The 13900-nt window shown below is 43.0% G+C and overlaps 1 protein-coding gene across 1 annotated transcript in view; it reads left to right on the forward strand.

Moving 5' to 3' along the window:
* GLIS1 (GLIS family zinc finger 1) overlaps nucleotides 1-13900 on the forward strand; it is a 398945-nt gene that overhangs the window by 303464 nt on the left and 81581 nt on the right. Inside the window, exons 4-5 of the mRNA XM_054980758.1 lie at nucleotides 5675-5836; nucleotides 13053-13163. Of these exons, the coding sequence (XP_054836733.1) occupies nucleotides 5675-5836; nucleotides 13053-13163 (273 nt within the window). The remainder of the gene's footprint in view (nucleotides 1-5674; nucleotides 5837-13052; nucleotides 13164-13900) is intronic.

Genomic DNA, 13900 nt, shown 5'->3' on the forward strand with positions numbered 1-13900 from the left:
GCTTCATTCATGTTCTCAGGGCTTGCTAGTGGTTCCTGGTCCCAGGGTGATACAACTTTCTTCCACCAGAAAGACAGCCTTTACAATTGCGGTGCCTTCCCTTTGGAATGCACTGTGTGAGGCCCCGCCCCGCCGGCCGCGCCTTCCCCGCGTCCTGCCGTCCCGTGGGTGACCACCAGGGGGAGGTTGAAGGTGCTCCCTCTGCCTCAGACTGGATAGGGGCAGTGGTTCAAGCACCAAGGTCTGCCTCCTATCCGGCGTTCTGGAATCCGCTCTCTCTCTCTCTGTGACCAACCTTCCAACCAGCCTTCTCCTCCTCGGCGTCACTGGGAGCTCCCCTCTTATAGTCCCTCCTGGCTCTGCCCCCTGGCTTTCCACCAACCCCCTCCTCTGGCTCATCTGCCCTGGTGGCTGACACCTGGCTACTCCCACCCGGTTGGTTCCCCCGTCCTTCCATCACCCCTTTCCCCCATGCCCTCTCCCTGGTGCCTGCTCCTTCCCTCCACCATCCCTCACCAATCCCCGGTGCCGCTTCAGACCGGGGAGCCCTCCCAGGAGCCATCCAGCCAACCCAGAGCGGGGATGGCTCGCTGGGCGTCCCTCCTTCCGCCTGCCCCACCCGGGCTTTCCCCCTCCCAGCGTTTGGCCGCGCTCGCCCCGGGGATGCTGCCCTCCTCCGCCCGCCGCTCCCGCTTCTCTGCCGCGTGGCCGTCGTCGCGCCGGGCAGCCGGCCCGGCCCCGGCCACCCCGCCGCCGTGAGCCGCGGCCGCAGCCGGCCCCGCCGCGGGAGCGGCGGCTCCAGGCCCGACCCCTCCGGCGGCGGCGGCGGCAGACCCGGCGGCTCCGGCGGCGGCAGTGGTAGGCCCTGCTGCTCCAGCCGCGGCGGTGCTGGGACCGGCCGCTCCGGCGCTGGCCGCGTCGGCGGCGGCAGGCCTCGCGGCTCCCGCGGCGGCGACGGGCCCGGCAGGGGTGCGGCCGGGAAGCCGAGGGCCGACGCCAACTCCGGGCCCGGTGCTGCAGGCCCCCAGGTAGGTTGGGGGGCTTGGCGGGGCTCGGGCGGCTGGTGATGGGCTCCCGGGGGGTCCGTCGGGGTGGGGGGTCGGGTCCAGTCCGGGGGGGAGGGGCCCACCCCGGACACACTGTTGGAAGCCATCCATTCCCAGCAGGACCTATTAATGTTTCAGAAACATTGCAAGGCAGAATTATTCCAATGTGCTTTTAATGTGAGGCATAGATGATCATTGTATATTATATCTACCTGCAATTTGTTATCTGCAGGGTTTTATGGAGTTTCTCTACACAAGACATCTGACACGTGTTCTTCACATGTTTGGAAATGCAGTGTTAACCAGCAAGAGTAGTTTTGAAAGACAGAGCTGGCGGAGATCACTCCAGAGGGGATGGATTCTCTCACAGCCATCTGCTGCCTCTGGCATCTCCCTTTCTGGAGCCTTACTTCTAAGCAGACCTGCTTAGGTTTGCTCTCTGAGTTATTTTGTGTGTAAAGAGTAACTTTCTCCTTCCTGTATAGTGCTCTCCCATAAGTAGGGATGCCAGACCCCCAGTAGGGGCGGGGGATCCCCACCCTGCTCCCCACACCCCACCCCCACTTACCTAACCAGTGAGGGTTGCGCACCTTCCCTGCGCACTCCCCCATGACACTGTGCACTCCTGTGCACAGCAGCCGGGATCGGGCCCATTTTGGCCCAGATTGGGGCCGCTGCAAGCATGGGAGTGCTCAAAAGAGGCTTGATCCATGGCGAAACGGGCCTGTTTTGGCACGGATCGGGCCCGTTTTGAGGCACTGCTGAGCGCAGTGCTCTGCAGCGCCTCAAAACGGGCCCGATCCGTGCTGAAACGGACCCGTTTTCAGGTGCTGTGGAGCATAGGAGTGCGCCTGCGCTCTGCAGCGCCTCAAAACGGACCCGTTTTGGCATGGATTGGGCCTGTTTTGAGCCCCTGCAGAGCCTGGGTGCGCTCCCAGGGGCCGCGCAATGACATCACTCCCAAAGTGACTTTATCACGCTTGTGGGGGCGCGTGTGCGCGTTGTGCGCGCGCACCCCCTCTCCCGCAAGGTAAGTGTCAGGCCCCTATCCCCCGCCAGGAGGTTGAGGGGGCCTGGCAACCCTATCCATAAGCAAGGAATTAGTAAAAGGAAGTGTTATAACTTTAAAGATAAAATGTCTAACCACTACCCCATCCTGAAATAATCAAATAATTATTCCAGTCAGATTAAAAATACAGGAACTATTAATTTATTCCTGCTCAAGATTTCCTCTTGCCACTAAAAGAGAGTATAAATTTTGATAATGCTCCAGAAGATGTACAGGAGTTTTGCTTTTTTGGTATTTTGCATCATGCGGCTTCTTTTGAGCAAGGCAACTTGAAATGTGCAGTTTGCTAAAAAGCTGAAACCTCACCATTCTCCTCTCCTTGCCGCTCCCACAGCTTGCTCATTGGGGCTACTTTGAATATCTTCGTGTTAATAAACCAGTGTCGGACAACAACTGCATAAAATATACATAAGGATTTTTTCTAAATATTTGTTACACCTGTTATCTTTTAGTAGAGTCGTTACTGGTGTTCACACAGACTATATGTAAATAGTTACACACTGGCTAGAGTCATAATGAAATATATCTGTTTTGTACAAGAGTAAAATATAGAATCCTTTTAAAGTGTTCCAGATTGGGTTGCCAGCCTCTGGGTGGTGGCTGGAGATCTCCCGGAATTACAACTGATCTCCAGGCCACAGAGATCAGTTCACCTGAAGAAAATGGCTGCTTTGGAGAGTGGACTCTGTGGGATTATACCATGCTGAGGTCCTTTCCCTCCTCAAACCCTGCCATTTCCTGGTTTCACCCCTCCCACCTCCCAAATCTCAAGGAATTTCACAACTTGGAGATGGCAACCCTAGTTCCAGAAGGTTAGCCTTCATTTACAGAAAGCCTGGGACCTCATTGTGAAATTGTTCATTGTAACCAGTGAGAAGTCAAAATGCAAACTTTGTCTGAATAATGTCACGTGTTTTTGTATGCCATAGGAACACAGCATAGTATATGTGCCTATCTCTTGGGCCCTTTGGTTGATAAACTCAAGGGATACATACAATTTCCTACACTGGAAAGAGATCACTATCAGAAATACATTGTGTTTAAGGCAGCCATTCTCTCCTTTTTCTTAATATTCCAGGGAATCATGGATTGATTGTTCATGCTGTTTTTCTCTGTGTTGGACTTACTAATGGATTGTTTGACTTTCCATAAACATGCTTAAAGCACATTCTAAATTTTGTAAACACAAACTAGGGGCTGTGACCAATGGTAATGGAGAAAGGGATGTATGAGTAGGAAATCCCCCCCCCCCTCCCCGAAGGATGCTATAAACTCTCAGGAGAATGAACAGGTCAGTTCCCCATCTCTCATGGTTTTTTGTCTACTTCAACTGACTCGACTGTGGGCAGTCTCAAAATCTGATGTAATCCAATGTTGACATCAAATTGGGCTTTTCTCCCTTTCCTACTACTCATCAGATTGGATTCGTAAGATGTCTGATGAACAGTCTGATGAACTTGCCATTATATTTTTCAACATCAAATGCTTTCCAAGGTATGCACGTGTAAGCCTGTACTGAAAAAAGGGTTTGGGGCCTAGAGCCTAGGTCTGATTAGTAGACTGCAGATACTTAGATAGACCTTAGGCCAGACCAGACTAGCAGATAACTGATGTGTACATAGGTTTGTATTGAATGTTTAGCAAAGGCTCGATGAGCATGCATTTGAAAGGGCCACCATGACTAGGAGAGGTGGTATAAAGCAGGACTGGGCTAGCTGAAAATACTGGGAGAGAGGGAGAAGTGCTGAAGGCAGCACTCTGTGATAGGCAAAGCTCGTTTTCAAGCTTTGCATCTAAATCAGATACAGCTAAAACTACTAGCTGGGGAGGATTGAACACTTATCCCTTGGAGAGCAGTGGTGGCAAGGAAGAGCTGAAGAAGCTGGAAAGAGCAAAGAGCAAGAATTACTGACAGCTAAACTCTTCATTGACTGCCTGAGATTAACACCCTAGTACAGAGCTGCCCCACAGCATCTTGCCCAGAGGAAAGGGGGATGAACAAGCTCAAGGAGTCATCCAACATCTTCATAAAAAGAATTCCTGCTGTTGCAAGAAGGCCTTCTGGATATTTGGGACTCTGATCCAGGCATATCCTCTAGAAGAACCCACAGTACTGTCTGTGCCCTCTCCAAAGTGGATTGTGAGTAGGACCCTGCTCTGTGGACACTGGTTAGTGAACCAGTATCGATAGCTTTGGGAACATTTTCACAGTTGTGTTCCGTTATATTTAAGGAAATTGGATTTACATTTTGAATTTCTGAACCTTACTCTAGAAATTGAACCTGGCACTTGAGACTCTGGGGGTTACACATGTATTTCACTCACACATACCTTTCTTCCAACACAGCTAAAACCTATGGCAGGTAATGAAAATAAAATTGACCAAGTCTTTTTTAGCTGCTGAAGTCAATTTCATTTTCAAAACATTGGCATAACACTGGATGAGTCATTTGCACAGCTTTGAGGCTAGGAACCTGAGTGCCTGTTCGGAAGAAAAACAAACAAATAGGGAACACAACAAAGGTCCTGGCTGCAGAGAGGAGAAGGCGATTATTCCCATCCCTTTCCTTCCTTGCTGTAGGAGTTCTACTTGAAGTTCAAGCATGTTGATGGAGCATCTTCAGAATTAATCCTCTGGAGCAGAAAGGGTTCAAAATGTTAATGGGATCAATCTTTAGGAATTGGATCATTGTTGCTCTTGACATCCCATTTCACTTGAGTATGCTCAGTTCCTATCAGGCCTAAGAAGGAAGAGGGGGCATATTTTTATTATTGGTTAATTTACAGAGACATATTTCTCTGAATGCTTGGGGACTTCCCAAATATGCAGAAACCCTTGTCTGTGGGTGGCCTAGTTTTACTGCTTGCATGGTTGGTAAAAGCCACCCACTTTACTATTAGATATAGCAATGATAAAAGTTAGTCTGCTTATTTTGTGAAGTCCTCTAATTAAGTGACTGACTTTGTATATGTGGTGGTAGCAATAATCACACTGGATAAATGAGATGCATGTTGGTACAATCTGAATCAATTTGGGTATAATGGTTGGGTGTGCATGATTGCTCTTGACTTTTAGAGAGTATTTTACTGTGCTAATGTAATGAACTGTTTTGCTTTTCCCCATATTTTTCTTTCATGGTGTGCTATGTTTCAGGATTCAGATATTCTTTCTCTGTCCTGTTCGCACAGCAGCTGGCTCACTGATCCCCATAGCAGCTCTTGTGCCAATCCTTCATGTTCTTCATAATGTTAACAAAAACCCTCCTTAAGCTGAACACGTTATTTCTTAATATTTAAGCTCCTTTACTTAAACCGTATCTTGAAGGCTCACTCAACATTATGTCTGCGGGAAACTCAGTATTATCAACCACTATGCTATGGGTAGTGATGAATTTTAAAACAGCGGAGCAAAATGTGTTTCATCCATACACTTCAGCAGATGTTCTGAATTCTGGTTGATTTGTTGCATGTCCAGATTGGATTAAAAAAAATATTCACTATAACTGGATATGGTTTATTTAATAGAACTTTACAGAGTTTTTTTATGGCTTTATTGCAGTTTGAAGGTTGCAACAAAGCATTTTCTCGACTTGAAAACCTTAAGATCCACCTGCGGAGTCATACGGGTGAGAAACCTTATCTGTGTCAGCATCCTGGCTGCCAGAAAGCTTTCAGCAACTCTAGTGACCGGGCTAAGCATCAGCGGACACACCTGGATACCGTAAGCATTATGTTATTCTATGTGGTGGTGTATGCAGCCTTTCTAATGGGACTTTTTTTAAAACCAGCACAGGCCTCTTCCACTTATATGAGGCATTATAGTAGTCTTCAGTGGGAAGAGAGAAACGAGGATGAGCTTTGTTTGTCATTTGTTATACGTTTCTAGAAAAGAAAAAGGAGGAAATATTAGTAACACCAAGGTGGTTCTTCGTGTACTTTATAAGAAGGTGTTAGGAAATTGCTGGAGAGTAACTCCCAGTGATCTTGCTTACTTTGATTGATGTCTGTATCTATCATGACAAGAAATTGTACATTAAATGCTACATAGTTGTATTATTGATAATGTTAATTTGCTTTGGAATTCATGCATCTTTTCACACTAAAGCAATGATTTAAAAGGTATGGTATGTAGTTTCTAGTCTAGTCATCACTTACGAGGATTCTAGTATGATTCTTGTTGATTGGTATAAAGATTGCTGTGCTGGGTAGCTGCTGCTAACTTAACTTTGAGAATCCAGTGGTTAGCTGCTGCTGACATCAGTATCCAGAAATCATTGCCCTTGCATCGATTAAACTCTTCCTTCACTAGCGTTCCAGGTAAGATCTGCTTCCCAAGCCTTGCTCAGAGGTGAGACGGGGGGGGGGGGGGGGGGAGAGAATCCACAGGGACGGCTTTTTCGGTGGTGGCACTTCCTTTGCTTGTGGAATGCCCTTCTCTTGCCAGGCAACCTCACTCCTGTCTTTTAGGCCAAAACATTTCTTTTCACCCAGGCTTTTAATTAAGGGTTAGTTTTAACATAATTTTATAGTCTGTTGTTTGACTGTGAATTGTACTGAAATTTGTTTTAAGCTGTTCAATGTTTTGTTTTTATCCTCCAACTAATTTTTAATACTATGTTTGACTTAAGAAATTTTGTGGGGTTTTATGTTTTTATTTTATTTTATGAGCCACCTCAGGCAGGTTCTCTGGAGAGGGTGACATACTCTTTTAGACTATTGTGTAATTGTTTGATACACTAGTAGGTTTGTATGTATTTTATAGGCAGAAAATTGCAGATATAGACTTAATGTTCACTGATAATTTCCATGGATGAAGGGATTTCTTTGTATGATGCACAACATTGTTCCCCCCTCCTCCCATTGCAGCCCCCAAAGCGTTCGCAAATGCTGATCCAGAGAGACAGTAGACACCACCTCACCCACACACCCCAGAGCAGTTTGAGGGAGGAATCAGCGGTTTGTAGTGGAAGGGAGAATCAGCAAAAATCCCCCTGATGGAGACCTGAGTGACCCAGGGCTCTTTGACTCCAAAGAGATCCAAGGATCTACCCTCAGTTTCCACTCACCAAAGTAGTAACACGTGGCACTGTGATGACCCCCTCCCTTCACTCTCCCCACTGTGAGGCAGATTTTCCTGCCAAAATTCAGTTTGCCTGCTTTGACTGAGCAGCCTCAAGTAGCATGTTAATAATTGTGTTTTTGAAAGTCTGTTTATCCCACTCCGGAAGTGACGTCACTCCCAGAAGTGACACCGCTTCCTGGACCCAGCACAGTGCATTATGACGAGATAAATATGAGTAAGCTTGGGAAATTACACTATTATAAGATATGTTTTTTTTCCTTTCTGTATCCACTACAAAAAGTGAAATCTTCCATTCCCTTTCCCAAACATTTCATTTCTTTGGAATCATATTTTAAAATATGCAAGAAGGAGGGCCCTCTAAAAATCCAAAACCCATCTCACGAATCTAAATTCTAACAGATTGCCTCTGCCAGCATAGAAAATTCCAAAATTCTTTCTCAAAATTCCAGAGTCTGAAATTCCTAATCTAATGAATATTGAATTTTCAAATTTTCAGGGAGGGTTTTGCTTTACTGGAGCAAAATTAGATACTCAACTTTGCTGCATTAGATTTAAACTTAGTTTAAAATGGCTTTTTTTGTTGCCTGCCAACTCTACCTTACCAATGGCTAAGCTGTTGTGACATTGTGAAATGCTCATAAATATTCCAGTCACAGACAAACAATATTCATAAAAACTTCCTTAACACCCATATATCCACTGCAATTTCAATTATGTTAATCAGCTGAGGGTGGGGAGGAGGAGGAAGGAATCACGTCGGCAGATTCTAGAGCTGCCGGAACACCGTTCCAGAGCGTTCCCCCTAAAAAAAAGTCCTGCATGCTCGCTTTTATCCCAGCCCAGGAACTTGATGAAGAAAAGCAGGAGTCCTCTTCCTTTTTCTTATAAAGGGCACTAAGGACTGTATAACGTTCAAAAAGAAATAACAGCTTTATTTAACATGCAGGGTTTGATTAAGTGTAGTCGGGATGGAAATGTGGAGGTAAAATTTTGTTGGTATTACAGAATGCACTTTGTATAACAGGCAAAATAGTCCTTGAAGCTTATTTTCATATATTCTTGGTTCTTAACAGTGAAAGATGTTTTACTTAGTAATTTAGGTACAGCAACAATATTTCTTCAGGAAGTTTCCTATGACAGTTCAGGTTTTCTGGAGTCACTTTTTTTGTTGCACCTAATTCCCTCCTTTCTTGAAACTAGAGAGTATTTCTATCTCCTGAGTAGCTAAAACTGTTTTCCCTTCACACAGACCTGGGGTCCTCCTGAATGTCAAACTGCCTTCAAAACTGGACTGGGATTCATCTTCTTTTCAGAAGATATAAGCCCTCTTCTTTTTGGCTTGAAAGGGAGTCTCAACCCACTACCCAATCACTTTTGCCAAAACATACTCCCAGTTCTTTGGTGTCTGTGTAAAGTGTACTTCACCTTACGCTGACACTTAGAGCTCAGCTACAAGAGACGAATTACACGAGGAGGAGCATGTGAAGGGAGTCACAATGATAGCCAGGAAGCTGAGTTTTAAAAGAGATTGGAAGGCTTTGTTAATTCCCCCTCTCTACAGATCTCTGCTCAGAAGATTTATTTCTTCTTTACCTCTTAGAAGGGGACATGAAACTGACAGAGCCTTCTGGAGGCAAAGAGAAAATTAGCAAATCCTCAGAGCATAGATCTCCCTGGCTCTGTAGAGAGGGGAAATTAACAAAGCCTTCCAATCTCTTCTATAAAACAGCTACCCGGCTAACATGGTGACTCCCTTCACTTGCTCCTCCTCGTGTGATTCGTTTCTTGTAGCTTGGCTCTTAGACTTTGAATTCTTAGACAGAATTCTTCCTCAAGACAGTAGTACTACAGTTAAGGCAAAGGAGTCTTTACCCATCACTCTAAAGGTGAACCTGTCTGACTTTTCTTGTCAGACTCACTGACCCCAAATCCTGTCAGAAACCATCTGACTGCCTTCAGACTGGTTCTAACTGACCAGTCAGAGAAGAGGGAGCAGCCTGTCACAAGATTTCCATTCTAGGGAATAGTTAACCCTTCCCTTCCCTGCTCTCTGATTTTGCTGCACTTCAGAAACCTGCTGTTAAGTGCAGTCCATCACAGGCACCTTTAAGGCAAGGCTTACTGCTCCATTTGTTGACAGGGACTGGTCTTTTAATAGCCCATTTCCGGATAATCAGCTGGGGGGAGCCTTGAGCCAGGAGTAGGGAAACAGGATGAGTCACAGCAGAGAACACAGGTAAAGGCAACCCCTTCCCTCTTAGTCTGGGGCCTTTGGAAGGGTACACAGTGTTCCTTGCTGGCAAGGATCCTCCAGACCCAGACAGATCTTCTAAACCTTCCATTCGTGGCAGTCTCTCCAGTATATACAGGCCATATAGGAAACAGTAATGTTAATGTAATTATTACACCACCCTTGTCAGCACTCTGTTGCCTTTAAAACATGTGTATATTTGTTATGATGAAGAATCGTGTGTTATTGTTTCATTCCATCCTCATAAACTCATAAAGTAAACAGGATTAAGTTGCAAAACTACATTCAGATACTATATTGATCATTTTTTTGTTGGCAACTACCATAGGGGGAACGTGCCATTTTGTATAATATGACCAATTTGTATTAATTTCCAAGGCACAGTTCCTTGTTACTTTATATAGGGTTTAATTCTTTGATAACATGTTGTTTTCTTGTTCTCCCAGGTAGTAATAGAAAAGTGGATAGAGCTGGCAAAATGGCAGTTTAACCAGTGTCTGCTCTGTGGTCCATAGAAACAAACAGTAAATTTTGTGATGTCATATGCAGGAGTTATGATAGCAGGAAAGTCATTGGTAGCAAACAATTTTGGTATTTTTAGCATGCTAAAATACTCTTACAACAGCATCCACAAGTAAATGGATGGCACAGTGGATTGCCACAGGTTCCTTTACTGCTGCTTTGCCATGCAGTTAATATGATTTAATCTGAATGAACCCTTTGTGTGTGTTTGGAAATCTTTCCCTGTATAATGATAACTTGGCTGTTGTCACTGTAGTATGTCACTGTTGGGGAATGTGAACATTCCATAAAAACGTTCCATAATTTTGACTAACAGTTGTACATGTAAGCCCATGATTTGAAATAAAAAATGCAGTTTGTTAAAATATAACACACAGCAATTTTCAACACCTCCATATACTCCCTCTTTCTGTGTTCCACTGACACATACACTCACCAACCCTTTCTTTGTCCCACAATGTCACCTGAATAAATTGCAGTCTTCTTCTGGCCTGCTTGATCCTATAGGAAGATGTTGCTGACTTATTAAACCAAGAAAGCAGAAAATTAGAATGACTGTGCTAGGCACGTATCTGCCAAGTGGAATTTTAAAACTATAATGGGACATAATTCCCCACCCCCACTCCACCCTGGCAGCTGAAATGGGATTTCACAGGTAATGGACATGGTTCTCCCATCAAGTTCACATACTTAATTGCTTAAACATTATTTCTTTAGCTTTTTTTATTTCCAGTGGATTGCTTGTGTTGGATGAGTGCTTCATGACTCTATTCTTCTCTCCTAGACTTCAAGAAATGCTGTTTTCAATGCTATAGTTAAATTGTATTCATTCAGATTTCCTAAAGCACTACAAAACATTGGATAATCAGAAAGCCAGATAAACAGATTGATGCAAACAGGATTACATCAAACAGAACAGCCGCAGAATACTCAGACGCTTTGGCTTTCAGGGTTTGGAAAATAGCTATTTTACCGATTTGTCCAGGTCATATTAGTCTCTCCTATAGTCAATCCACCCCTAGAAGCAAGCATATGCCTTAGGTCATTTATGCTCCTGGTCCAAAGCTCATAAAGAACAACAACAACAAGAGTCCGTCCTTTGTCTTTTCAAAGAGGTGAATATGCGGTTTAGCGTTTGGCTGGTTGTTTATGGGGCAGAAACCTGGCAGTTAATTGATATTTACTTTTAAAGCAGCTACACATTTCAGACAGTGCAGCATTAAGGAATGTGTAATGTACATTATGCCTTGCAAAAACAAACAAATCATAGAAGTCAGTCAGTCACTTTTTCCAAACCCAAGCACACTTACAATAACAATGTTTTATTTATTTGAAAGTCAGATTTAGCAATTTGAATTTGTAATTACTTCTAAAATGTGGCTGTTTTGAAATTAAATATTCTGTAGAGGATGCGTCTTTTTGAAGCTTAACTATTTGATATTCATGTAAATGGGCTGTTGGAGCAGACAAACTTGGCTCATCAATCAAGAATTATTTGTATGCAAAACGAAGTCCCTCTTTGTCTTGGTATCTCTTGATATAGGTGTTATGGGGAAAAAAACCTTTTAACTTTCTACTCTCTTTTTCTTCTGTTTCTTTCTCTCTCCCTCCCTTTACTCTCTGAAATATTCATAATCAGCAAAAAGGTACAGTAATAATTTTGACTGGCATTTTATCTGTGTTGACCCTGTTACACATTCTTTACTTTTCACTCTGTTTACAGACTATGTAATCTAATGTTCATGTGTATAATACTTTTAAAACCTTGTGATGTTTTAGTGTATTTCTTTTTCAGTGTATGAAATTAGAATCTGTTAGTGTGCATGCCACTATTAGTGTTCCAAATGCATGTAATAGAAGGCCTTCAGTTCATGAAGCAAACTCTGATCCCCTTTATACGTCTGCTGTGTAACCGAATCCTGTGTGAAAGTAAGATTGAAAGTTTGGGGTTAGCATGGATGGACTTTTTCTGATATAGTTTCCTCATCCTTAACAATGTGTTACCATAGCTAGGAAAATGCTCTGCCCAGTTAATTCCACTAAGGAATTGTTTAATGGTTTCCATCATCCTTCCTCAAGTTTCAGTTCTCTGTGTGTTCCAGGCACTTTCACTTTCAGTAAATTGACTTTCATATACAAGTTTCTGGGTACATATTGAGTTAGCCTTTGGAGCCTTGAGTTGGTGAATGATCTTATTATTCCTTTGGAAATTTCCTGCTGGTACAAGGAGCAAGACTACTTGTTCCTCTGGAGACACCTACAAAGAAAAAGGGTTTATATGGACTGCTTAGTTCATATTAAATGCATGTGGAAGTGATTTGGGATTCCAAATGCAGGTCAATCTGTCATTTTTCTTCTCTGAAAGGAGAATCTGTAAATAATTACAAAGACCTGTTAGAATGTGCCAGTTTGATTGAACAGCAGATTATTAGGTTAGGTCTAAGGCTGTTCTGGAAACTGGATTAGAATCTACCTTTAAAGGAGGGATACCTCTGATAAGAGTCACTATGGCTGCCTTTCCAGTGTTGGCAAGATTGACTAATAATGTCCTAATCTAAAATTATTGAACTTTGTTTGAAAGGAGAATGGGTCCTTCAGCACAGCAGTGAAACAATGTAGGTCTGTAGTGGAAGACTCATAAAGGTAGCATTTTTCTCACCATCTTATACCTCTAATATCTAAAGTCAGTTATTCAAATGGTGGGATGACCAAAGTATATGGAAGCAGTGAGCCAGTACCATCATGCCAAAAGAGGAAGGAATAAATACAAAATAAATATTAATACAGTTCACCGTATGTGCAAGGTACTACAGAGGAAATCAAAACTTACTTAGAAATGGTTAAAGTTGTTGCTGCAGTAGATTATTATTATTATTTTTATTTGGCCCAGCCTGTTATATACTGTTAGATTTGTTAACATAGAGCTTTTAAACTGAGCAACTGATTTAAAGCTTTACAATGTGTTTGCACATTGCCAACAATTCCTAGACGTTTCATATTCTGAACATAACAGTTCATATCTTCAGATCAGTATTTCCAAAGCAGATTTCCTGTGTGTTTTTCTTTTCCACATGCTTACAGAAACCATATGCCTGCCAGATTCCTGGGTGCTCCAAGCGCTACACTGACCCAAGTTCCCTTCGAAAACATGTGAAAGCTCATTCTGCCAAAGAGCAACAGGTGCGTAAGAAGGTAAGCTCATCAGTCCAAATAACAATGATTTCTAGTGGATGCTTGCCTGAAGAATTTATCCTTTTTCAAAAGAGAAAGAAAGCTTAATTGCATTGTTGCTAAGGAAAAACAATGTGAATGTTCATAATGTAATTTTAAGCTGTTCAACACATTGCATCACTGGCTACTTTCAGGCATGATAAAAATTTGTCTGATCTAATAAATACCAACTATTTAATCATTCTCTGATCATTTCTGTACTCCAATTTAATGAAACATAAACTAAAAGTATATTACCCAGGAGGACACTGGCAGCAACCACATTTTATCTAGAAGTCAGGAATAGGTGAACCATTACTGCAAAGTCAGTCAGTGCTGGATTTTTCTCATTGGTGGTGAGTCTCTAGTTGTTGTGGGTGGTTGAGAAACTTTCTCTTTCTCTTTTTATTGGATTGTACCTGCTCATTCATCAAACACATGCCTTTAAATTCCGCTTTTCTTGTACATATGAGAATAGTATTTTCAATTATAGATTTGTAGTTTGGAAAGGAATCTAAAAGTAGTCTAGTAAACCATCTATACTGCATGAATGATTCTTCAAAATATGATAATTCCATATAAGATTAGCTATTATAAAAGGGGAATACATGTCAGATAAAACCAGTGTATCAAGATTTAATTTCTCAAGCAAAAACCCTGAACAGACCTGAACAGTTTTTCTCTGTCACCTCATAACATGACCTAAAGTTACCATCCAT

The sequence above is a fragment of the Eublepharis macularius genome, chromosome 5, assembly GCF_028583425.1.
Source record: "Eublepharis macularius isolate TG4126 chromosome 5, MPM_Emac_v1.0, whole genome shotgun sequence".
NCBI lineage: Eukaryota > Metazoa > Chordata > Lepidosauria > Squamata > Eublepharidae > Eublepharis > Eublepharis macularius.